The sequence below is a fragment of the Dama dama genome, chromosome 29 (genome assembly GCF_033118175.1).
Source record: "Dama dama isolate Ldn47 chromosome 29, ASM3311817v1, whole genome shotgun sequence".
Classification (NCBI taxonomy): Eukaryota; Metazoa; Chordata; class Mammalia; order Artiodactyla; family Cervidae; genus Dama; species Dama dama.
In genome coordinates this window covers 36,422,841-36,449,089 of record NC_083709.1, presented here as the reverse complement: position 1 = coordinate 36,449,089, position 26,249 = coordinate 36,422,841, and the positions used below count along the sequence as shown (strand labels likewise).

General features: G+C 40.7%; 1 protein-coding gene across 9 annotated transcripts in view; it reads right to left on the bottom strand.

The window, feature by feature from the left end:
- Window positions 1-26,249, bottom strand: part of BNC2 (basonuclin zinc finger protein 2) — a 463,421-nt gene that overhangs the window by 304,860 nt on the left and 132,312 nt on the right. For 7 of the 9 annotated variants that reach the window (XM_061132570.1, XM_061132571.1, XM_061132572.1 and 4 more), the window contains exon 2: window positions 8,079-8,279. The exons of the other annotated variants lie outside the window; for them this stretch is intronic. In XM_061132570.1, the coding sequence (XP_060988553.1) occupies window positions 8,079-8,279 (201 nt within the window). The remainder of the gene's footprint in view (window positions 1-8,078; window positions 8,280-26,249) is intronic. 9 annotated transcript variants of the gene reach the window in all.

Here is a 26,249-nt window from a genome sequence, read left to right as displayed (position 1 = left end):
GTTTGTCTTAGAGAGTCATACCTTCAACCTATTGACGGAAAACTTCACATTTTCCTTCTAACAAAACGCTTTCCTGTGCAGATGTAAGTCTAACTGCACAAAGTGATAAAGCCAAGAATTACTTTTAAAAAAGAAAAAGAGAAAAGCAAAATCTCTTTTCAGCTAAGTACTTTCTTCCACAGCGAAGGATCCAATTGAACTGCCTTTCAGCGCCTTTGAATGATAAGCCTGGGCCCCTGGTTACATGTTTTTATCACGCCCGGACTTAAAGAACTCTTACAGAGCAGAACTCAGGACAGTCCTCCTGTCAGCACCTCCACGCTGAGGACCACATCTGAGGGTGGCACCTCTTTCCATCCCTCCGCCAGAGTGATGTACTAGCAAGAAGGTGCCTTTTAATTCCTTCTTATTAGGGCAAATAGAGCCAGTGAAAGTAAGGAGAAATCCAGAAAAAGAAAACAGAAGGGAAAGGAGAATAAAGCAAGAAAATTAATAGGTCTATGGGAACAGGAATAGGAAGAAAAAACAGTCTAATCATGTATTTAGGTCATTAAGTAAGTGGCTGCCAACCAAACAGAAATGAGGCTTAAAGCGACCCCCCTCCCCGCCCCCAGCAACAACACACAAACCCTAAAGACAGTAGCAAAATAACACTGCAGTCCAAAAATACTGAGTAAATAAGATGTCAGATATGCTCAAGAGAATCCCTGTTACAATGAGTAACTTCCTACTGTTCAAGATTATTTTCATTTTCTTCACAGAGAGAAATGAAAAACTGACGGGCTTAATTAAAGAAAAACAAAAGGATATTATTTTGTTGTTAAAGGATCAATTCTTTTTTTTTAATTGGAATGATGATTAATAAGCTGAGCATCTGATTTCTGCGTTAGCCAGTTTGAGTAATGCATTGTTTTTCCACAAGCATTCCCATTAAGAAAGGCTGTGTGAATGAAGAAATGATACAGCTCTCTCTCTCCTCCCCTGCTCTCTGACTCTGTGGCATGAAATGCTACCCAGAGCCTTTGACTAGAACACCGCACACTGCCCTCAACCAAGTGAACTCCAGTCATAAATTTTTCACCTTAGGGTTTGAATGTACACTATGAAATTTGCTAGGCTTCCTACAGGGAATGTACAAATTAAAAAAGAATCAATACTTTTATTTTTTTTCCAGTCTCTAAAACTTTCTTTTAAAGCTGGGGAGGGAAAAGGCAGTACAGATCATGCTCGGTGAGGAGGCGAGGTACCTCGGATGTCACTGCCCTAGGCATCATTTTCCGGGTGTCATCTGCACATATTAAAACTTCCTGGAGCTTGAGTTGCTCAGAAAGTTTTTTCGTCTTATTTTTTGCGCCTGTTTACAATTGTATCTTATAGGAAAAGAAACTCCCTCTTCTATACAATGTCTTGCTTGTATGTCAAGACAGAAAGGCTGCCTTGCCTGAATTATGCCTCTTTTCTTTTATTTCTCTAAAGCTTAAAAATAGATGTCAAAGTTCCTTGAAAGGGTTTTTGACTCTCTTTCCCCTCCTCTCCCTGGTTCTTAAGTAGATGGAGGATCACCAAGCAAAATGTGGAAGCCAGCTGCTTTCGGGAAATAAAAATGGCATCAGCTTTGGCAGACAGGGGTAAGATCAATCATTTCCTACGATCCCCAAACAATCTTCTCTCTGACCAAGGCCTAGAGAAGCGTGGTTATGTAGCGGCAAAAACACACCATGAGAGGGACAACAGGATTTTCACATGGTGAAGAATTCATTCCACCCACAGAACAAACCAGGCTCCAAACCTCACGTGAAAGGAAATCTTGGAAAGGAAATCATGGAATCTTGTTCCATGTTCCTTGGACAGCAACAAGCAGGGACTTCCAGAAAATAAAAAATTCTCTCACTGAAAAAGTCACCCCACAATTTACTCTCTTCTCCCCGTTACCAAAAAGTTCCCTGACAACACTCTGCAGGAAAGAAAGGAGTTAACTCGTAGTTCAGTTCCAACACCATGATTCCAACTGTGGACACAAGCTAAAGGCAAATTCCAGGGTCTTGTCTCATGCCTTTTGATACATATACACATTATAATCAAAAGTCTCAAGTTCAGAAAATACCTCTTTGGCCTTTCACAGCCATTAGCTGTACATGTTTACAGGAAAAGTCCTCTCGAAAGCTTTGCAGACTGATAAAGGCAGATGTCCAATCTAACTTTCTTTAAGGGTGTGTCAGACATGGAAGGTGGGAAGAGAGAAGCACTAGAATGTGTGTTTTTCATGGAAGTGGATGACGCCAGCTCACTATCTGTAACGGCCAGTTCCTTGGAGTCAGCACCCCGTGTCACAACGACCTGGCAGACTTAAATGCTTTCACTATCACTGGAGTCCTTGCAATCCTGCTTTGGCTGTGACCCATTCACTTTTGCCCCAACTTCTCCGAGATGCCTTACTCAGCATCTAATTAGTTAGGGAGGATTTGCCGCGGCTCTTAACCCTGACACAGAAGTGGGAGGATGTGCTGCCGTGGGAGCCCAAATCTGTCCTGTCACTCCATTAATCAGATTTCCATAAAGCCACGCATGAATAACGGGATTTATCAGGGAATGTTAAGATACACTCATAAATATAATTATTTTAAAAATACCTACAATTATATAGATAAGATAGCTATACCTTTAGGGATTTATTTTTTGACTGTGGTTACTTGATTCACCCTAGCTTTTGCTAAGGCCTTACAGATTATACAGACACACAGTCCCAGTTTGCAGATGATAGAAACATGAGAAAAGTAATTTCAGAATGATCACCTACTATGTTCAAAGTCACTTACTGTATCATGGTGAAAATAAACTTGAAATGTGTGCACAGATTTTTTAATATATACCAATCTATACCACATATCCATCTGAGAATATGTTTGTGCCTGCTTTATTTGCTTTCGCATGTATATAAACACCATATATAAGGCCTACTACGTTTGTTCCCCTTGCATTACAAATCAGACAGTACCTGTTAAGTGAAGTCTGCCTGTTATACACAGACTTACAAAGTACAGGCCAACACACAAGCACCTGTGCTACAACCTGTATTTTAACAATTACCCAAATTCCCAATGTTAGTGTTACATGATAAGAATGGATGAGAAGAATTATATTTGAATAGATGTCTACAGTTAAGACTTCAATATAAAACATTATCACTCAAATTAGAGAGGCAAACTAAATTGGAGGTAGGAGCCTACTAATTCAACAGGCTGAAATTACATGCCTCCCAATATAATATAAATATTTATTTTAGCATCAAGACCGTCAGTTTGGTCAATTTAATCCTTTTTTAGTAAGATGTGATTACTGAAACACACCAACTGTAAGGAGGGGAGTAAAAAGGGAGGAGGAAAAGTGCAGAAACCTAGAGATGGCTGATGCCTGGCAGTGAAAGTCATTTTCAAAGACCATTAACTATCAACTGCTTTACTCTGGGCTCTGGTCAAATAAGAATATACATCCTCTGTTAAAAGGGACAGCTGCACGAGGGGGATAGAGTTAAGAATAAAACGCATTCTATGAACTAGAAAGAAGAATCAAACCACGATATACAATTAGGCATCTGACTTGTAAGAAACACTGCCTATGTGCCTTTTAAACTGTTAGTGAATAAACATTCAAATTATCTGAGGGTGGGGGCAGGTAGGAAGTCAGACAAAATCACCATTTCCACTTGAATATATAGATTCAACCAATGGAAACTGTGCTTGCCTATATGAATAGAAAGAACTAAAAGACTACTGGGAGGAAAATGCATATCGAACCTGCTTTTAAATGGATGCCAGCAATGTTGTTATATGTTTCTGACAATATATTTTATTTATCATTTCTCTGAAATGGGCTAGATTTTATATTAGTGAGAAAGTTTGCTTGATTCTGTCCTATCTCTGGTGAGCAGACGCTCTGGTATTAATGTAAATCACTGATTTAATTTTTAGCTTTCTTGGTTTGCCCCTCACCTATCTAGGAAACGATTTCTCTGGTGATAACTAACACATCATGCTAATGAGAGAATCTAATGCACAATAGAAAAATGTCACTACTAATAATATTTGCATGAAGTTAAATAAAGCAACTGTAGGAGAATGTCAGACAGTTGTTCTTTAACAAGACACAGTTTCACAATGAAATTATGTTGTTAATTTTGTTACATCATTGGGTGAATCCTAAATTACTACATAATGATGCACAGAGTCATTTATAATTCTAACTTAGTATTTCACTCCTGTCTGAAAAGAGACCTTATTAAGGGATTCACATTTTATTTGAAACAGGTTAAATATACCTCACCAATAATAAAAGGTAAATGCCTCTAGTAATGTGTAAAGCATAAGCTCTAGCCCTTTACCTGTTACAGTTTTATTTCTGAGAAGATTTCAAAATATATTATTAGACTACTGCATCCCTTGAGGGAGCTACAAACAATTTTAATTGCTATTCTCTCACATGAACAAAGTATTTACAAAAATGGGAAAAAAAAAATCATTATTTAAGGCCTGGTTTAAAACAACAACGATTTCCAAAAGCAGACCTTATTTTCTGCTTTTAACAATACCTTGTGAGGTTAAAATGGGCAAAACAACATTCTGGACTCTAGGAGAAGAACAGAAAAGATGAGCAAAGAGTTTCTGGTTATTCTCGACCTGTCACTGATCAAAGTGACCCAAAGAAGAACTCCCTTTTACAGAAGTTAAGAGTCATGCCCTTCAAGGTTATCAAGTATTTGTCTGTATGGGAAAATATTACCCCTTTTGAAAAAAAATCATACTAAAATATGGAAGAAAAATATAGAGGCAAGAAAATGCAATCAAATTGTCATATCTTGAACTTTAGGGGAATAGACTTAGTTCCACCAAATCTAAATTGGCTTCAGATTGCGGTTATCTTTTTGTTAGAATTAGACAGACTGAAACATTTACATATAAGCAGATCTAACTTTGCTCATACAAAACAAAAGACAAAGATTTCTATCTCCCTACTTCCTAAATTACCCATAGAAGACAAAATGCTAGAATATTAAATTTCAGTATTCATGAGCTATCTCCCACTTTAAGTTTTGCTGTAGTTAAATAATACGGATTGTGAATTCTCTATAGTTCAGTTTTGAAACTGCTAGTCAGTCTTTTCTAATGTTTAAAGAAATGATCAGGTAAATCTCACAGTCTTTATCTTATTACAGATAACTTTGAAACAAAAAAAATGCCCAAAATATTCACTTCATGAACTAAGTCCATTTTTTTCCCTTAGAAATTAATCTTCATACAGGAAAAATATCTCTAGGCTTTAGAAATATAAAATTCTGCAGTTTTAACTGGACAAACTTTTACCTGTAGTAAGACAAAAACTGACTTAATGTGTATATTGAGACTAGTATTCCTTGAAACTGTTGGGCTTCGAGAGAGATCATGTCAAGAAGTATCTTCCTTACACTGGCACATACACACATGTACACACACACTGAATCAGCACTGCTGATGAACTATAGGTCAGGAAAATAAACATGTATATTAAACATGTATAGTACCCATTTTAGGATTTACACACAGTTTCAATTTAACTTTACACAATATTTATACAAACTAAAACATCATCCTGAAGGAGAAAAAAAAATGTAAACTTATACCCTCTTTAGATGCTTTCCAAAAATGCAGAGGAGGTAAGCATTTAATAACCATGACAGGAGGAAAAAAGAGGGAGTTGCCAACTACATCAAAACCAAAAAATAAACAAAACATATAAAATAAAATAACTACACTTTTTAAAATTGTGATTTTCTCCTTTCATTGTACTACTGTTTAGTAAATAGTATAACTAACATTACTTCATACAGCAGCCATAAAGCATAAATTATTTCCCTATATTTCTACTCTTTCCATAGTCACTGATGCTCACTTTCACACGTATATAAACACAGGTACACACAAAAGAGATTTTTATATATCCAGAGAGTGAAACAGCTGGATCAAAGACATCATAATGATTTAGCTACACAAGTTTCTCTCTCTGCGCACTTTCAAATTATTTTCCCAATTTTGATCCACCATTTATATAATTTACTTTTGTTTTTTAGCTAAAATGCTTTGCACAACTTAAAGTCTCCTTAGATTCAAATCTACTTGGAAATGGGCTAGTGCCAGAGAAGCAATCTAACACCATCTATGTGGTTCAATAGCCATTTATCAATTGATCATTATCTCTATCTGGTTTTATTAACTCTTTTCTAGCTAGAGGGAGATCTAAACCAACCTCCCTTTTCAAAACACACACACACACACACACAGACCACGACCTCCAATAACAAGAAAACCCTGAAGATGATATCTAATTTTTAAAGTAGAGAACAAGTTATTTGATCTTAAGGTCAGTGAAAACATACTCTGTGTTCCAACCAGGAAGAGAGTCACAGGGATGTGCTTCAGAAACACACCTCTCAAAGCACCCGGCAGAGGCAAGCCAAAGAGTATCTCTGGGAGGAAATGAACTTTTTAACTTGCAAGAATGGGAAATTGCACATAAAGAGTTGCTTATTGGGCTTGTGTTGATTGCATTTAAATCCCAGCTTACTGTATCAGCAGTAATCAGGGTCCCTCTACAGGATATGTCAAAATACACCTTATTCAAATGCATTTATTCTATCTAGAACTGTGTGATACAACTGTTCTCTGGCTAAAGGCTACAAAACCCTGGCTCTCTATACTACCTTTCGCAGATGCATTTCTAAACTTGTGGTAGTCTCCAGTCTGGCAAACTGGTTTCTTTCCTTCTTCACCAACAATTAAAAAATCAAATTAACTCAATAAAAGTATTTAGTTCTCATGAACTCCTTACAAACAAAACAGATTTCTATAAAAGAAAGTAATTGCAGTATTTTTTTTAAGAGAGAAAAAGAAGCAATACCCATTTCCTAACAACCTCCATCTGCTTAAAATCCCAGTGTAGAGTCACACTTTGGTGCTGTGCGGAGGCTAATATCATACTAACTCTTGCTTTGTGTGGGTCTGATGGAGGCTTTTGAAAAGCAAAGACGTGTCTGGGAGGGAGGCACCAGGGAACTTCCCTCCCTCGCTTGAGCACAGTCCAAGATGAAAGTTTCTGGGTTGTTTCCCTTCGCTTCCTCTCCCCCTCGCTCCCCCTCGGAGCCGCAGAGCCAGCGATTGTGCAAGAGGAGCCGGGCGCGCGGGGCGCGTAGGTACCACCGAGCGCACGGTACATGGTACGAGCTGCGGGCTCCGCTGATTAACGAGCAGCCGCCGGCGGCCTTGGGCGGACACGTCGACCCTCCCCGCGGAGCCAGCGGCGGCGCAGCCAGCCGGCCCGAGGACGGCTCTGGGGAGGACGCCGAGGCTGCCCAAGTGTGAGTGCACCGGCCGGCGGGTGGGCGAGCGGGCGGGCGCCGGGCGGGAGCGCAGGGCCAGCGCGCAAGCGGCGGCGGCGGCGGCAGCGGCGGAGGAGCTGGGACCGGCCAGCGGCTCAGCGGCTCAGCCCGTCACGCACGCCGCCTCCACCCGCGCCCCTCGGCGGCGCTGCCGGCGGCTCCCGCGCAGCCGCCTCTCCCCGGCCGGGTTCGGAGTCAAGCCGCTTCTAGCCCGGGGAAGTCCGTCGGGCAGGGCCGAGGGGCCCCTATATTTTATGGCCGTGGGGTTGGCAAACCTTACTCTTGAGCTGGCAGCCACTTGGATGAAGTGATTAATGCAGATAGATAACATGTCCTGGGTGGGGGGTGGGGGTGGCTTTTTATTATTATTATTATCATTTAACAGAAAACAAAGAAATAAATGAAGTCTTCCCCTGACCCTGGCTGGACTGTGAAACTTTGCCACAAATGCCTTTCCTTTCTTTTACTTCAGTATCCTTTCCCCCTTTTCTTTTAAGGAGCCCTTAGGGAAGCCGAGAAGTAACCCTGCTCGTTCCACTAACAGTTATGACAAAACAGAGCCCGACTATGAAGTGATCAAGATTTCAAAAATGTTTAGAAAGGAAAATACCAGAAACAAAAGTACACATAACAATTCAAGGTTTCCTTAAAAAAAAAAAAAAAAGTAACTTACCTGTTGGGACATTCTGAATAAGAGGTTAGTATCAGCGTTTTGCCATGTCCCCATGAACCCTGGTTCAGCTGGAGTCGTTCTGGTTCCGAACTGCATGGAGTTGTCAGTACAGGAGTCTCTTAAAGTCAAGTCTCTTGCCCTCTTTGGCTCTCTGTCTCTCAGTGTCTCTCTTTCTCTCACATCCACTTCTGCCTCTTCTGACTGAAAAGTGAAGGTGGATTTTTGAGCCTCTTGGCAGCCAGTAGCAGGAGTGTAGTGTAGTTAAGAAGCTGGCTGAACTGTGCATTTCATTTGGGAAGGGGGAGATTGGGGGGAAGGAGGGGGTCAGAGCTTCTTTTGCACCTTCTACACAGACACCCCTATCATTTATGCATAGATTGTGACTCCCTGAGCTTGCCTTCGCTCGGTTTAACAGCTGCCTGTCAGGTGTGCGGGCAGCACTGGAGACCCAACCATCAGCTTCAAACTCTCAGCCACTGCATGTCATTGGATGGGAGAGCTGAGAGTCAACTGCACTGTTCCACTGTCAGGCACCGAATGACACCCTGCTCTAACCCCTCTCCAGACACACTCATGCACACTCCAGCCAGCACAGGAATCGGGGACGGTCCACGGGGCAGGGAGAGGCTGGGGCCCTTTCCCAGGGAATTTTCCCCAACAATGCTTTCGGGTATAGCATGCAGTATCTGACATTAGTCTTTGCTTTAACATTTGTAAACTACTAGGCTTGAAAACATTTTTTTCCCCCTAATTACACTGGAAGAAAGAGAAATACTCAGCTGTAAGAGAATGTGAAGTTGGCTTAGGTGTTGTCTAAATGTTAGCTCCTAAAAGAAATAGTATGTGCTGGGCTATTTATAATCACATATAAACTCCTGGAGAAAATAATATACATAGTGATGTGACCTTACACTCTAAAAAGTATATAAATAAACCTAGCAAGTTTTTGAACATAGAAGATGCACAATAAACATTTGCAAAATATATACACACTATTTACAATACAGTTCCCTCGGGGCATTAATTACTCAATTAGATGTTAAACAATAAGAAACTGAATGGAAAAGGAAAAAAGTGTACCTTCTCTTAAAGCTCAGTAAGTAGAAAAAAAAAATCCTTTGTTAAAGTTCCTGGATGAAGCTTCTACAATATCCTTTCAAATCATAAAAAAGAAAAAGATGAAGAAAAAAAGCCTGTCCCATTTCAGGCAAAAAGTAATGAATATAAAAATTCCACTTTTTCATTCAAGATCTCTATAGAAAAATTCTATAACATTTTCCAGTCTGATGAAATATAACCTCGATAGCATGTCGTATTTTTAATTAAACCCAGTTTTAAAACAAAACATCTATTTATTAGACCGTATTTATCTACCTTATTTATGGAAAAGCAGAACTGAACAAAATGCACTGTACATAAACAGTAACTCCAAAATGGAAAGCTAAATTCATGTCATCTCATAAAAGTAGTCAGCAGGAAAAAGCCATCCTTCCTAAACTTAAAATGTAAGGCACATTAATCTTCAACCACCTACAAATACCGAGGACAAATGTACCACTCTCCTTGCTCCTTCTTAACTCAAGAATAACAATAAACCTTACTCTCTGAAACAACAAAAGAAACGGAAAAGAGCTTCAATGGCAGCTGGGTGTCATTAGTGGACAATGAGAAAAGATGAGAAAACGTGCACTATGTTGACACAAATGTGCCTTCCCCTCTAGAACCGCCATCTCCTGAAAGCTTTTCTGTTAAACTTCCCTCCGGTTCACCACCATTAAGCACAAAAAAGTCTCAAAAGCAGCAAATTCAATATCTGAAGAGAAACAAACAAGAACCCGAAGAATTGTTGCCTTAAAATATATTAAGTCCACCTGTGGTCAATAAAAATATTCTGGGGTGGGGGGGAGGCAGAAAAACCCTATGAGTCAATTGTCAACAGTGACTGTACCTTTACAGCTAGCTATTACCCACTTAAACTCCCTCTAAAATTTGCTAGCCTCTTGATTTCTGAAGTGGCACTCAGTGCCTCAGTCAAGCTGCCTGCTCAGCTCCTGACCTTCCCACTAATGGCTGTTATTTGTGGGAGGCTTAAGGACACTGTCAATAGCAAGCTTCCTCCTCGCTCCTTGCAGGCTCTTGTAACGCTTTGCCTGTGTGCTCTCTCTCGCCTGCCTCTGGCTCTCCTGCTCTCACCCTCTCGCTCCACCCCTCCTTCCTTCCTCTCTCCTTCACTCCCTCTTCTTCTTTTTCCAGCCCCCACCCCTCCTTTCTTGCAGTCCTAAGGTCCTCTCCTTTCCCAAGTATCCCCCTCCCCACCAACCACACACACACACACACACACACACACACACACACACACACACACACACAACACAAAAATCAACTGGCATGCAGCAGCAAGCACCTGCAGTAATAGACTCTTTTATTAAAACTGTTATTCTGCAAGACTTGAAATTCCCCGTGGACCGGGCCATGTCAAAGCCGATATAATTAACTAGAGGCTCAGCAACGGATCAATTACCAGACAAGCAAGTGATAGTGAAATCAATGAAAGATCATCAGCCACATTATCAGTGTTGCAACTCATTAGGGCAAAACTGAGAAATGTGCTCAAAGCGAGCCCAAGCAAGGTGGCATTACAAAACAAAGGGCTAATTTGGAGACCCTGCTGTGAACAATCTGTAACAGAATTAGCCTTTTTTCCCCCTAAACTGCACAGCTCTGTAACTAAATGTGACAGACTGAAAGAAGCAGTTTATTAAGACACCAACCCCAAGTTTATTTAGTTCATAAACTCTCTCCTAGAAAATCAATACAGTCTGTACAGGGTTATTAGGCTGACTAGCTAATACATCCAAATCTGGTCTGCCCGTCTGACAAAATGCTACCCAGCCTAGGCAAGCTGAGCTCTCTCAGAGGGCAAAGCTTGGGCTGCCCTGGATGAAACAAGTGTATAGTGTAAATTACTAGTACCTGGCATGTAACTGCCAAGGCAAATGCCTCAAAAGCACCAGGTTATCTAAGATTTTTTTTTTTTTTTACTAAAAATCTATCATGCAATTCTGCACCTGCTAAATGGATTTGATCAAACAAAATTTTAACTTGTTTGTAAGAACAGTCTACAAAGAAGACAAGCTTTCTACGATAAGAGGTAACAATTAACCCTGACTTACCAAGAAGTGAGCGAACAGGTAAACGAAGACAAAAACCTCAGGCATAAACACATACTGTGCTTTGCAGATTTTAAGTTTCGAACCATCATTTTTAAATCGAGTCCTCAAAATACAAATTTTGACTCCTCTAGAAACCTCCAAAATGCTTGATTTGAACTTGCCACTTACTTCCACATAGAAACACAGCATGCAGAGTCCTCAATTCTAGGATAATCTTTTGTCTAGCAAGCAGGACACCTATAAGGACACAGGTACAAAAAATATACACCCACAAGGCACAAACATGACTTGTGAGTTTGTCTACTGGCTATATAATTTGCAGACTGTAAAATAACTGTCTAGAATCATTTGTACTAAAATTACTTAAAACTAGGGGAGTAGAGGCAGGCATCACTTCCACAGTTTTCTGCTGTCCTGATCCATGTATTTCCACTGAAAGAATCGCAAATACCAAAGGCTGTATGTTGGCTTTCCCACTGTTAGTGAGAGTGAGAGACAAACCATGGGAAGAAATACACCAATTAGGTCTAAATGGCACCCAAGTTAGTAAAGACATTGTGAGAATGTGAATACATCCACCTCATCACAACATGCAGCAGAAATACACTTACGCAAAAGTAAGAAACTCAGATGCAGTTTACAATATTAAAGTAAACCAGAGAACTAAAGAAAAACAAAAAGACAATAGCTTTTGGAAGTGATTTCTTATGTTTATGATGTTTACACATTTAAAATATTTCAACAAAAGGATTATACTATAAGCATGACTTCAGTGTATTGGCTCTAAGATACTAAATCCTAAACTTCAAAAAAAAAAAATCTTCGTTCTCACAAGACTTTAATAAAGTCCAACTTATAGATTCCTGTAAACAAACATTTGCCCCCTAACTTCTGAGCTGGTATTTACCAAGCATCTCATAGCTCATGTTTTTGAGTAATCTATAAAAAAGTTAAATATATATGTATATTCTAAACCTATACTATAGATACCAATGTTTCAGATAGTAATCAAAAGTTGTAATTACAAAGAAATTTTAGTTTTTAAAACCTTTTTGCATATAACTACATACTGTGCATGTACCCTCAATGAGATCCAATTAGTTACAAAGAATTTGCATTTCAGTTAGTGTGGGATAACAAGACTACAGGGAGGCACAATGCAATTCCACCAGCAGAGTTAGAAAGTGTGTTCTTTCTTGTTAGCTCTGTAAGCAATAATTCCCACAACCGACTATTTTAAATGTTACTGATCTTTTCAATATTTGGGTATTGAGATGGGTTAGATTTTTCCCTCCATTAAAAAAAAAAAATCACATGTTGGTACAAATATTAGCCACAATGAACACCTTGAGGAAACAAATGAGCTAAGGATTTTGTTTTGTATGTTTGTATGTGTGATTTTTTGGGGGGGCAGTGGGGGATACTGTTTTTCTTTTTAACATTCATTATTAATTTCTTTGAAAACACATTGCTTTCTTAAAATAAGTTCCATAAGTGAGGTAAGGAAGTATCACTGAGACAGTTCTATGTAAATATATGTGGTTTTGTGATAAAGGCATGCATTTAGTACACAGAGAAAGTACTCAAGGATTTTCCTTTTTTCAGCTATGTTTCCAGCAATGTAAATCCTAGGCAAATATCAAATAAATGTACGGTTTATAGACACAGTTTAACAAGCATCTCTAGGACTTCCGCTGGTTCACGGAACAATACCTGTAATTCCCTGGGTTCAGTTCAGCAGCTGTTAACAGATTCTGTAATCTGTAATGACAGTAAACTGGCCTTTGCTCTTCTTTTATGCACTATTCATTTTCAAGGCTTGGTTAAGTACAGAGCTGGGTTAAAGATCAGTGGTTTTTCATGTGACACACGCTGGTATTCATCTAATGGCTTGTCAAGACAAAACTGTCCTGTTCTTGCCAAAATAATAAAAATGACGCTCCACATCGCATGACAATCAGCACTTCCTCGTGGCAAAACAACTCAAGCTTTTGTACTTCACTTATTTTATAGAGAAAAAAAATTCTTAAGTAATTGGCTATCCAAACCTATCTGCAGAATTAGGCTGCTGTTCTCAAAGGAGATTTTTTAAATGTTATGACCTCTCAACCCTCAACGTATAAACTAGTTTCTAATCAAATCAGACTTCAGAGTATAAAAAGAATGCTGAAGCTACAAATTCATATAGCATTAACGTATATAACTTAATATATGCAAATTATGCAGAAGCAGCAGGCTGGGCCCAGTCACAGAGGTGGGGGTAACCAATTGAGGAAATGTCATTTTTCCTGAGAACAAAGTATGGGACTTGCTTTGCAACATCTGTTGGGCTGTGTGAAATGTTAACAGATGTCTTAAGTGAAAAAAAGGAAAAAGAATTAATAAAGGAAACCTCCTCTGAACAGATAATCCACCCAAATTTCCATATTCCGGAGGAAAAAAGTTGACAGCAACCTTTTTCCCCTGTGAGACCTGCCATCCCTACCTTATTGTGTAAAATTTCATTTTCTATGTGAGGCTAAGGGGAAAATTTTTTTGATTCACTATCAAGAATAGAGAAAACGTAAAAACAATAATTTCCACTGAGGTTTTCCCTTTGTGAATAATTATATCATAATCTAAGCTGCCTGTTTTCCCTTGAGTCACATAGGTCATTTGATGGGAGGACAGTGAAAATTCACCCCCCTCTAAAAAATAAAGCACACAGAAAAGATGAACTATTACTCTGCCTGCATGTTACAGGAGAAGGGAAGGAAGGAAGAAGATTAAAAAGGAGCTCATAAGGTATGTTAGTTGTTCAGTCGTGTCTGACTCTCTGCGAACCCATAGGCTGTACCCTGACAGGCTCTTCTGTCCATGCAAATCTCCAGGCAAGGAGACTGGAGTGGGTTGCCATTCCCTTCTCCAAGGGATCTTCCCAACCCAAGGATCAAACCTGGGTCTCCTGCACTGCAGGCAGATTCTTTACTATGTGAACCACCGGGAGTTTGGATATGAACACATCTCCTGGAAAATCCCATAGACAGAGGAGCCTGGTAGGCTACAGTCCGTGGGGTCACAAAGAGTCAGACACGAGAGTGACTTCACTTCACTACACTTAAAGAGGCCCATCTTCACAAATAAGATTCACCTGTCACACCTGCATCTCCCAGTCCCCACTGGCTCCTAATTTCCTCCCATTACCAGCCTTGTAAGAGTTGAAGTACCTCTCTTTCAACAGCCAAGGGCTCTACAGAAGTCTGATGATCATGAAGAAAAATTTTGGATTCTACTAGTGGGATTTCTTTTTTTTTTTTTTTTAATAAGTCACTCAGTTGTGTCCGACTCTTTGCGACCTCATGGACTATATACAGTCCATGGAATTCTCCAGACCAGAATACTGGAGTGGGTAGCCTTTCCCTTCTCCAAGGGATATTCCCAACCCAGGGATTGAACCCAGGTCTCCCGCACTGCAGGTGGATTCTTTACCAGCTGAGCCACAAGGGAAGCCCTGGATTTCTGCATTTAAATTTTGAGGAAATCAGAAAACTTTTTTCAGATTCTCATTTGTGTGTCAATTTACTGGACGATCGAGGTAAACTTGAATGCAGTTGCCTTTAAATCTAGATTTAAATGATGAAGAATGTCTGCCAACTACTGAATCTAACCCTGTGTCTGCTCCTTATGAATGTACTGAACTATGCACCTGTATTCTTCAATAAATTTTTCCTCTTTGGAGACAACAATCTTATTATTTATTCTCTAAAAACTTGGGACATAAATTTGGGTTAACAGCTCATGGATTAACTAATTCAAAATTCAGTTCAAGATCTTTACAGATTCAAATGAAGAGAAAAAAAATGGTCTGTCCCCTTGGATTGCCAGTCTCAATCATTGGCCCCTCTCTGCTCTATGAGTCTGTGTTAAAATTGTACATGTTATGTCCTATTTACAACTACACCAACACCAGATGGCTCTGGCAGCCTGGGCTGGGCATTTCAATGTATAGAAACCTCAGCCAGGAGAGCCAGTGAAGATCTCAGGACGAGAAAGGCAGGCATGCCTTTGGGGTTTGGTGAGCCTGGTTTTTGCCAAAGCTGCATGGGTACTAAATCATGCTCTGGTGTTTATTCACAGGAATATCACATTAGAGCACATGACCAAAAAATGACAGTAACTGTTGACCGCCCAAAATTGATCACTTACACTGAGGGAGAAGCTTGTACACCGAAAAAGCAGCACTATGTGATCTCAGACTATGGGGAAGAAAGCCTCCTAAAATGAAGTTTGAACAGGGCAGAGATTTAAGTAACTTTCAGCAGTGGCAGGCACATCTCCCATAAGCAAATGCTACCTAAGCACCTCATCTTTCCCTGGCGAAAGGGAGAAACCATTCTGGTTGACACTTGTCTCAGAACCAATTGGCACAATCCATGTGATACAGCATCTGCTGACAGCCTAATCAGGGGCTCGATTTCAGAGAAACACATCAAGGATGTGTTTTCGGGGACATGTCCAAATGCCATAATCCCTTGATACACTATAAAAAAATAAAAATAAAGAGAACTTGGACAGGGTGTGGTGGATGAGGTAGTTTATAAAATGTTAGGGGAATGATGAATCCTTAGAATCAGGCTATTTGCAGATGCAAAAGCATCTGAGGTAACATGAATCTCAGCCTCCAAGGGGGGGTGGGGAAAAAACATGTTACCTACCCTACTTGGACTTAAAGACAGAAAAATAACTTTATTCATCTTTTTTCAGCTACAGACAGTGACAGTGGCTTCTTTCTACCATAACCTGAAGTTCATGTTTTATGAGAAAGTCTAGAGGAAAATGACACGTAACATGTTTCCCTAAACGAGCATACAGCAGGCAATTATTTTTGTATGACCATGAAGAGCTGTAAAGATAGTGCTAATTTCTCTATTTACTTCCTTCTAAAGTCCCAAGACCTGAGAAACTTGCAGCTCCAGTGAAGTTATCATAATAATAGTTCAAATTACTGTCCTGAAAGAACATTAAGATTGACAGACACCCAGTTAACCCAATTCTTGCTTTCAGAGCTGTCACAGAATAAAGCAACTATGCTGAAGGTATCCCCTTATATGAAATTCACAAACCTAAAATAGTGTAAAAAGTAAAAACACTTGAAGTTTCATAAATTTCAGAAAAAAACAGCAGCTCTATCATATATGTACATATTTAAATGAAGACATGTTAAAACAAAGCAAATATGAATGCACGTGAAGATTTTCTTCAAAATTAAGGAACTTGAGGCTAGAAACTCATTAACAGCATATTAAAAACAGAAACAATTAATGGTTAACTGAGTTCTGAAAAGTGATATGACATTTGGTGAGGAGTAGTGTTTATAAGGAGGGGCTTCCCTTGGTGGCTCAGCAATGAAGAATCTGCCTGCAATGCAGGAGACGTGGATTTGATCCCTGGGTCAGAAAGAACCCCTGGAGGAGGGCATGGCAACCCACTCTAGTACTCCTGCCTAGAGAACCCCACAGACCGAGGAGCCCGGTGGGCTGCAGTCCATAGGAGCGCATGGAGTTGGACACCGCTGAAGCGACTAAGCACTATCAGCGGTGTCAGTAAGAGGCACAAGGAAAGCCTCCTGGTCCAGGTAATGTCCTGGGCACGCATGCATGCCAAGCTGCTTCAGTCCTGTCTGACTCTTTGGGACGACTGTCTGACTCTTTGTCTGACTATTGCCATTCACAGTAGCAGTAATCAACTGTCAGACCTGAAGGATACTACCTGTACAGAAAAGTGTACAAATCATATGGGTATATATGTTGGTGAAGTTTTACAAAGTGATCATACTCAGAACCACCAATTAGATGGAGAGACAGGACATTGGGGCTTCCCAGGTAAATGGTACTACTACTGAAAATGGTGAAGACAATAAACGAGAACTATGTAAAAGAAAGGAGAAAAATAATAATAATAATAAGGGGGGAGTAGGAGAGAAAAGGGAAGAAGTCAAAGAAGGGAGATACTTTATCACATTCAAAAATCATTCATGTAACAGCCACTAAATGTACTGCTAACAATGATTTTTTTTAAAGATAAGAAGTGTGACCGTAAAGTAAATACCTGAGTTTCACAAAATAAGTATGACTGTGAAAGCCAGTAAAAGGGAGGGAGGCAGAATACTTGTGAGTTAACTTAGCTAGGTGATGCAGGAATGGGAGTGTATCCAAGAGGCTTAAACACACTCAACCTGAGAAGCATCAACCCCACAATAGGGGACCCTGAAACATGTTTGCCCACCTTGCTCGCTGAGCCTATCCTCTGACTTGTAATTATGGCTATTTGGAGTGGACACTGAGCGTGCCTATTGAGAGGTTAGGGAGAAAATTACACATACTCTACAGACAGTATTATTTGGAGACACTGAGTACATGAAAACATATTGAACAAAACTGCAAATACACTCCTCTAACCACCTAAACACATTTTAAGAGTTAAAAGTCTTCAAGGCTGACAGCGTCCAGCCATCAAATAAACAAATCCTGGAGAGAACAGAAGTAACTCATTGGGAAAAACTGAATAATTTGCTAACTGATAAGGCATATACTTCTTTTGCCCTGACTGGCTAGGTTTATAGCTCCCTTTTCTTCCACATGTTATAAAGACAAACATTTTCAACTAAGTATTTTTAGCCACTGTTAGGGAATACTGATCAAAGCCCTACTTGCCAAATATAAGGTTTGGGGAACATGAAAGTTAAGACACAGACCCTACTCATGAGAAGTTTATAATCTAGTACAGGAGATAAGCCAGCATGCTTATCTGGCTAAGCAACCTTAACAAAACACAGAACATGTTAAGAGAGATAGTGGCCGAAGTGTATAGGACTTAAGACAAGGAGATTCCTTCTAGCTGGTGTGGGAGGAGGAAGTTTCCAAACAGAGGCAGCATTTGCACTGGAACTTAATTGATAGTACTCCTAAAAAAGTGGTCCAGCTGAACTGGAAAGTAAGGTGGGATCTGTGTAGAATGATGAAGTGTGAAAGGGGTGGACTGGTCAATGGAAACTATTATACTGAAAAGGGTCTGGTATGCCACGAGGCCGAGCATGCCCAGTCACTCAGTCATGTCTGACTCTTTGGGACCCCACAGACTGTAGCCCACCAGGCTCCTCTGTCCAGGGGGTTATCCAGGCAAGAATACTAGAGTGGGTTGCCATTTCCTTCTCCAGGGGATCCTCCCAATCCAGGGATCGAACCCATATCTCCTGCATTGGCAGGCAGATTCTTTACCACTCAGCTACATGGGAAGCCTGCACCACTAGGAAGAGATGCCATTTATCCTGTTGTCCATCAACAGTAAAGATGCTGAAGGCATCTCACCAGCAGCACAGTGTGATCATTACTATACTGGAAGAAGATTTAACCAGCAATAGCATGACAGACAGACGGACTGAAGTGTGAAAAGACAGAAGTGGAGACATCAATTAGGAAGCTACTATAACAATCTGGGTAAAAAGGCTACAGGTAATAAGCCTGGAGAAAAAACAGCAAGATACAACATGGAGGTAAAAATCCAGGGGACAAGAATGATAATGTGTGTAACAAAGGAAAAGAGTCAAAGATGACACAAAACTCTGAAATTCTGAGCACGGGAAAACAGTAGCACTCTCAACAGACGTGGGAGTGAACAAGTTGGTGGGAATATACAGTAAGCTCAGTTTGAGAAAACAGTTGATCATCTGGTGTCTAGGCAATTAGAAACATTCAGAAAATAGGTTGACATCACACTTATGGGATCTGAGAGGCATCAACAGAGAAGTGACACAAAAGGTAAAAGAAAGTGGCCAAGGTAAGCATCTTGGGATGCTTATTGTGGGAGAAGATGCTTATTGTGGGAGAAGATGCTTATTGTGGGAGAAGACAGAAGGAACAACATCAACAGGGGTACTGTGATTGTTCTATATTCTCAATGGCAAGAGAAGTCAGCATTCGGAGAGATTTAAATATTCTAAGAAACCACGCTACTTCCTTTAGAGTACAGCAAAGCCAAGAATAGTAATGAAAGTCAAGTTGCTCAGTCGTGTCCGACTCTTTGCGACCCCATGGACGGTAGCCCACCAGGCTCCACGGTCTATGGGATTTTCCAGGCAAGAATACTGGAGTGGGTTGCCATTTCCTTCTCCAGGGGATCTTCCCAACCCAGGGATCGAACCTGGGTGTCCTGCATTGCAGACAGATGCTTTACTGTCTGAGCCACTAGAGAAGCCCAAGTATAGTAATAAGTAGTAGTAAATGTAGTAAGAGCAAAACAAAGTACATAGGAATGATAAATACCAAAGTCAGAATCCCGCTTTAGTCTAGGAGGGCAGGTCTTGAACTTAGGAAATGGCAGTGGGTACAATATAATTATAGGGCTTCCCAAGTGGCATTGGTGGTAAGGAACTGGCCTGCCAATGCAGACAGACGTTAAGAGATGTGGACTCAATCCCTGGGTTGGGAAGATGCCCTAGAGAAGGAAATGGCAACCCAATCCAGTATTCTTGTCTGGAGAATCCAGGGACAGAGGAGCCTGGCGGGCTGCAGTCCATAGGGTCACACAGAGTTGGACACGACAAAGCAACTGAGCACGCACACACGATGTAATTAGGATGGTAACCAGGGGCTGAGATGTCTTTGTACATTATTAGTTCTTAAGCTTAAGAAAATGGGTGTTCATCATACCAGTCCTCACACATATTTGTGGTTGCAGTTATATTCTGTCTTGTAAAGAGAGATGTCTTCATGGGCTAATAGGTATAGAAATTATGTATGTAATCTAGACTGGAAAGAAGCAGAAAACAGAAACTACTCCATAGAGAAATTTTGCAAAGAAAGCAAGTAAAGTAAGAGAAAGTGGTCTGAGAGTCCTCAGGGCTTGGGAGAAGTTAGTTGTGTTCATGTGTAGATGGTTTGTTTTTCACTAGAGGGGAAAAAAAAAAAAGAGTCTATTACAGGCAAAGGGGATGAAACCAGGGGAAAAGAGGATACTGAAGATCTAAGCCAGAGGGAAAATGATATAAAAACGGTTTTAGGAGAGCATGTGACCAAGAGCACAAATGAGTAGGGTACCCCTAGACTTCCCTGGTGATCCAATGGCTGAGATCCCTCAGCCCCAGTGCAGGGGGCCGGGGTTCACTCTCTGGTCAGGGAACTAGATCACACTTGCAACAACTAAGAGTTCACATGCCACAGCTAAAAATCCCACATACAGCAACTAAGATCTGGCATGGCCAAAGAAATAAGTATTTTTTTAAAAAGGAGGAGAAAATAAATTTTTTTTTTCAGAAACCAAAAAGTAAGAGAAAATAATTCCGTGGTGAAAAAAAAATACACACTAACATATATATATACACACACACATATCAAAAGTGGTCATGTAAAAAGCTAATTTTTACTATCCATCTCCCCCACTAAACTATATAGTGGTTGAAAGTAAGAGTTTTATCTATTGTTGCTAAGCCAGGGCCCACCACAGTGCTAACACATAGTAAATGCCCAGTAAATGATAGCTACGCAAAGGATATGATCATCTCAGAAAAGATGAGGGCACCAGCTGAGAGAGACGGGACAGGAAGACATCACGGGCTGCCCAGAGAGGGGCGAGGAGAGGGTAAAATGAAACTCTGAATCGGTGAAGAAAGGATAAAAGCAACGGCAAACTGCACAAAGGACTCAGCCTGTTTCCTTCAAAACTGTGACAAGTTACAAGCAAGCAGACTGGGTTCAAGAAATATAGCTCCCATTTCCCATCTGGGAAGTGAAATGCTTAGAACCAGCAAGGCGATCTTAATACAAAACTGAAAAATGCCTTGTTCCAAACGTACACACTAACTTGTGATAATACACCTACCTCTTTGCCTTATAGCATTCTTATAGGATTCAGTTCTTATCAAGATTTGTATAAAATTATTTAACTTTTATTTAGATGTCTCCAATTCTAAGTGTTTACCAGGTAGGGTTTTTTAAACACTTATGAACTAGCTAATGAAACTCCCCAAAGCAAACAAAAATAAAAAAATGTTATGCTTTCTCTGGATATATGCCCAGGAGTGGGATTCCTGAGTCATATGGCAGCTCTGTTTTTAGTTTATGGAATCTCCATGCTGTTCTCCATAGCGGCTGTACCAGTCTACATTCCCACCAAGAAAAGATACACGCACTCCAATGTTCACTGCAGCACTGTTCACAATAGCCAGGACATGCAAGCAACCTAAATATCCATCAACAGAGGAATGGATAAAGAAGATATGGTACATATATACAATGGAATATTACTCAGCCATAAAAAAGAAGGAAATAATGCCTTTTGCTGCAACATGGATGGACCTACAGATTGTCAGACTGAGTGAAGTCACAGAAAGGCAAATATCATATATCACTTAAACACAGAATCTAAAAAAGGGTACAAATGAAGTTACTTACAAATCAGAAAAGAGAAACACATGTAGAAAATAAACATAAGGTTACTAAGGGGTAAGGAAGGGGAGAGACAAACTGGAAGACTGGGATTGACATATACACACTGCTGTGTATAAAACAGATTAACTACTAAGGACCTACAGTGTAGCACAGGGAACTCTACTCGGAACTCTGTAACGATCTATAAGGGAGAAGAAACTGAGAAAGAGCGGATATGTGCATATTGTTATCAACAGATTCACTTTGTTGTTACAGCGGAAATTAACACAACATTGTAAATCAAGTAAACTCCACTAAAAATATGTTCCTAAAAAAGCGATGCTGCGTCACATCTGTGACCTGAACAAAGGACTGGAAGATGTGGAATAATGTCACTTGACTAGCAAACACAAGAGGAGGCTGAGGGGAGCACAGACTCACCCCTTCCTGCGATCGGCATTCAGAGCTGCAACCATGGGCCAAAGTCCCCCAGCTCTCTGCGCCATCAGTCTCCAGGCACACAGAACAGAATCCCTCTAGAGAACAGGGAAATGCTGAGTTACCTGGCCAACCTGTGCCACCGCCCAACGGTCACCTCAGGGACCTGGACAAAGACATTCATCTGCTGCGCTGGCAGCCACTCCAACCCGCCCTCCTAACCTGGTCCTTTCTGCGGGGACCACTGTCTAAGCAACCTGTCATAGAGCTTTATAAAGCAGCATTAATACTGCGGGCCAAAATGAGATTGATCTTTGAGCTTCGTGGTCTCCTGTTGTCAACGGTGCATTATAAAACCAATACTAAATACTTTATAAACAGGTCTCCCTACAGTGTATTAGACAAACAGTGCATATTTCATGCCCCATAGCTGGTAGCCACATATCCATCAGACTAATAAATTATTTATTAGGTGCTCAGAAGTGCAATAAGAGTCAATAAACTAACTTCTGAATACTTATAAGCTACTATTTCATTGGAAATTGCACCTGAACGAAAAAGACCAACCCACTCCCTGAAGGGGGCATGGGAGCTTTCAGTCATCTCATGCGCCCTTTGAGAAGCACAGGCCACATGCGTGAGACGGGACACATATTTCTGGGACCTGAAAACTGTCTTGGTTAATTTACTTACAAAAAAGAGCACCACCCAAACCTATGCTCGTCTTCCTTCTTTTCCATCTAGTCTTCTCTGGTCCCACCAACCTTGGTGACAACTCAGGGAAATTAAAATTGGTGTGAACATTTCACCCTGAGTCAGACCCAATGACAGCCACCACCACTCAAGCTTTCCATCGGGCATCTCCAAAGAAACCATCCAATGGCTTGCATGTACCAAGCTCTATGCTACATGCACAGCATAGAATTTGGGACTCACAAATCTCAGGCTTAAGAGTGGCACTTTTTTTTTTTCCAATTTTCAGTTCAAGGTCCCGAGACTGTAGCCACCCGATGACACAGTCCCTGGTGCCCAGTCCAACGTCATCAGGCCTCTCTTTCCAGGTTCCACCCCTCTGAAGGAAAATGACCTTATGTTCAAGAATGTATTTCCGCCCTTCAAGAAGGAATTTCTTCAGCTGGGAGTTATTTCCCAAACTATCAGAGGCGTGGACCTTTGTGTAGCATTGCGGATGCCATGGTTTCACATGCTGGCCACATTAATACTGGAAAGCAAGCATCTGTAACCCACAGCTGAATGTGCTCCAGCCCCAAAGCACCCGCAAGGCCGATGCCAATGCAAACCACTCTTCCCATCCCACATCTGAACCACACTGGTTTTCTCCAGGAGCCAGAGGCTAAGATACAGTGCTGAAAATGAAGATTCTTGGGTTCTTTCCATTCACATGATGGATATAGAGTATTGAGAAGAAGATAGCCAGGGGGACTGGCTCTTTTTTTTCTCTCCCCTTCCATACCAAATGAATAAACCATCAAGAGGTTTACAGTGTCTAATGGTGTTCCAAAATATCCCAAGGGAAAAGTCCAAATGGATAAATATAGGGATGTCTACACACAAGTTTTGGTCTTTCTTCTTAGTTTTATCCCTATGTTTTTTGTTGTTGTTGTTTTAGTTGCTAAGCTGTGTCCAACTCTCTTGAGACCCCATGGACTCTAGGCCACCAAGCTTCTTTGTCCATGGGATTTCCCAGCCAAGAATACTTAAGTGGGTTGCCTTTCCTTCCTGACACAGGAATCGAACCCGCATCTCCTGCATTGCAAGTGAATCCTTTACCACTGAGACACCTGGGAAGCCCTTCACCCTCATAAGCTGGCATTTTTAAGATGAAAAATATTTAACATGGGTAGGAAAAGTAAATGGAAATAAAGGAGAAACATGGAAGAGACCTTCACTTTCTCAAAGAGACCACCCTGAGTCCTAGAAATAATGAAAGAGCTGATGTAAAAATGTAAGACAAGACTAATTTCTGACATTGCTTTTGCTACTACAACCACTACAGCTAAGATGATTATTCATATTAATGAGCTTGGTGTGTAGATAAACTATAAAAGATGCAGTCTCTGACCTCAAGTACTTATCTCTGTCTTTTGGGATTTACTCCTCCTGCTACATTTACTTTTATTCTTCATACCCTTGCCCAGAGGAAGTGATCATCACTCAGGGCTTGGAGCATTTCCATGGGTGGGGCTTAAATAAGGCAAAAAAGGGAAGGAACTTTTGCCCTTGGGCAAAGACACTGTCCTTGCCCCAGAGCTCTCCCTGTCTAGTTTGTGACAAAAAAGAAATAGAAACTCTCTGTGAAATTTTGATGCTGGCCTCACTGAGCTCTATCAGGAAAATCGGATAAAGTGTGAAAGCAGACAGCATTCTAGGGCTCTATCACATCAAGCAGGGCATCCACACGACTGTATCAGGACACACAAATGAGCTAATATTAGAGAACAGTCATGATCCACCACTTATACTCAGCTATCTGTGTTCTATGTATGCTTATAAAGCTTGTCAGAGATATCCACAATGAGCTGTGCCCAAGTGGTTCTGCAGTCAGATTACATAGGTGTGAACACCTATGGAACCTTTTACTAATCACGTGACCTTGGCAAGTTACTTACTAGTTTTCCGAAGCCAAAATTCCTCATCTATAAAAATAATACCAGCTCACCAAAGTGCTGTGAATATTAAGCATTTTGATTAGTGCCAAAGGTTTAGCTGACTGCCTAGCACATAAATACTCAATAAATATTAGCTGCTGCGTATATACGTCTGAAAAGAGATTCCTAACCAGAAGCCCTCCGGCCAAGTTTGTTTTGCTTGGCTCCCTTCATGAGTGTGTATGGGTGTGCAAGTATGTTTAATTCATAGTCAATATGCTTTAAAAAATCAAGAAATTTTAAATGAAAACTATGATTCCCAGCTTTGGGGAACAGGGCAAGTAACAAGGAGCTAAAGACAGAGTGGTCAATAGAAATCTGTGTTCCTTCACGACAAAAGTCCACCCAGGTGGAGCAGAAGCCACTCCTTTTAGTCCGTGCTCTCAGATAGGCATCCTGATAGCTCAATTAATAAAGAATCTGCCTGCAATGCAGGAGACCCCACCTCGATTCCTGAGTTGGGAAGATCTGCTGGAAAAGGGATAGGCTACCCACTCCAGTATTCTTGGGCTTTCCTGGTGGTTCAGCTGGTAAAGAATACACCTGGCAATGCGGGAGCACTGGGTGTGATTCCTGGGGAGGGAAGATATGCTGGAGAAGGGAAAGGCTACCCACTCCAGTATTCTGTCCTGGAGAATTCCATGTATATATCCACTGTATAGTCCATGGGGTCGCAAAGAGTCAGAAACAACTGAATGATTTTCCCAATCCAGGGGTTGAACCTGTGTCTCTTGCATCTCCTGCATTGATAGGTGGATTCTTTACCCCTGCGCCACTTGAGAAGCCCTAATACTAAATTATAAGACCACAACAAAAGGCATTTAGAAAACTGATCTACTCCCATTGCTCTGCTATACAAACAGGGAAACTGAGGCAAAGTAACAAAATAAGCTGGAGGCAGGCTGAACTGTTTTTCAAGACCTGCATTTCCCAAACTACTTTTACATCAAGTTTAAAGCAGAGGTCAAGAGGACTGAGAATCCAGTAGTATACTAGGTCACTCAGTTGACTTGTGAGAACTAACCATTAAACTTTTACAAATTTCACAAGCCAGTTGACTTTACATTGGAAATTCACATCAGCAAAAGGGACAGATCAGAGCTCCCCTACCCCCATGAACTAGCTGCGAAACATTTACAAACACATCACTGCTTAAGATTCTGGCATTTGGCTGTTGAGCATCTTTACATGCTACATGTGTACTTCATTCTAAAGATGTGATGATTTTGGTGATGAATATGAATAGAACCAAACCAAACACTTAAGAGTTACAGAACAAAATAAATCTATGCCTAGGTTTGGAGTACTTAGTATGTCCAAGGCTTTGTAATATTAAGTTCTTTTATAACCTCAGTAAGTTTTCTAGAAGTTAAAATTACAGTAAGATCTCAGCATCTAGAGCTCATAGGAAATTAATTGTTCTTGATAGGCAAAGAATCTGGGGGGGTATTACTTTATATTTATTGAGCACCTATTGTGTGCCAGGTA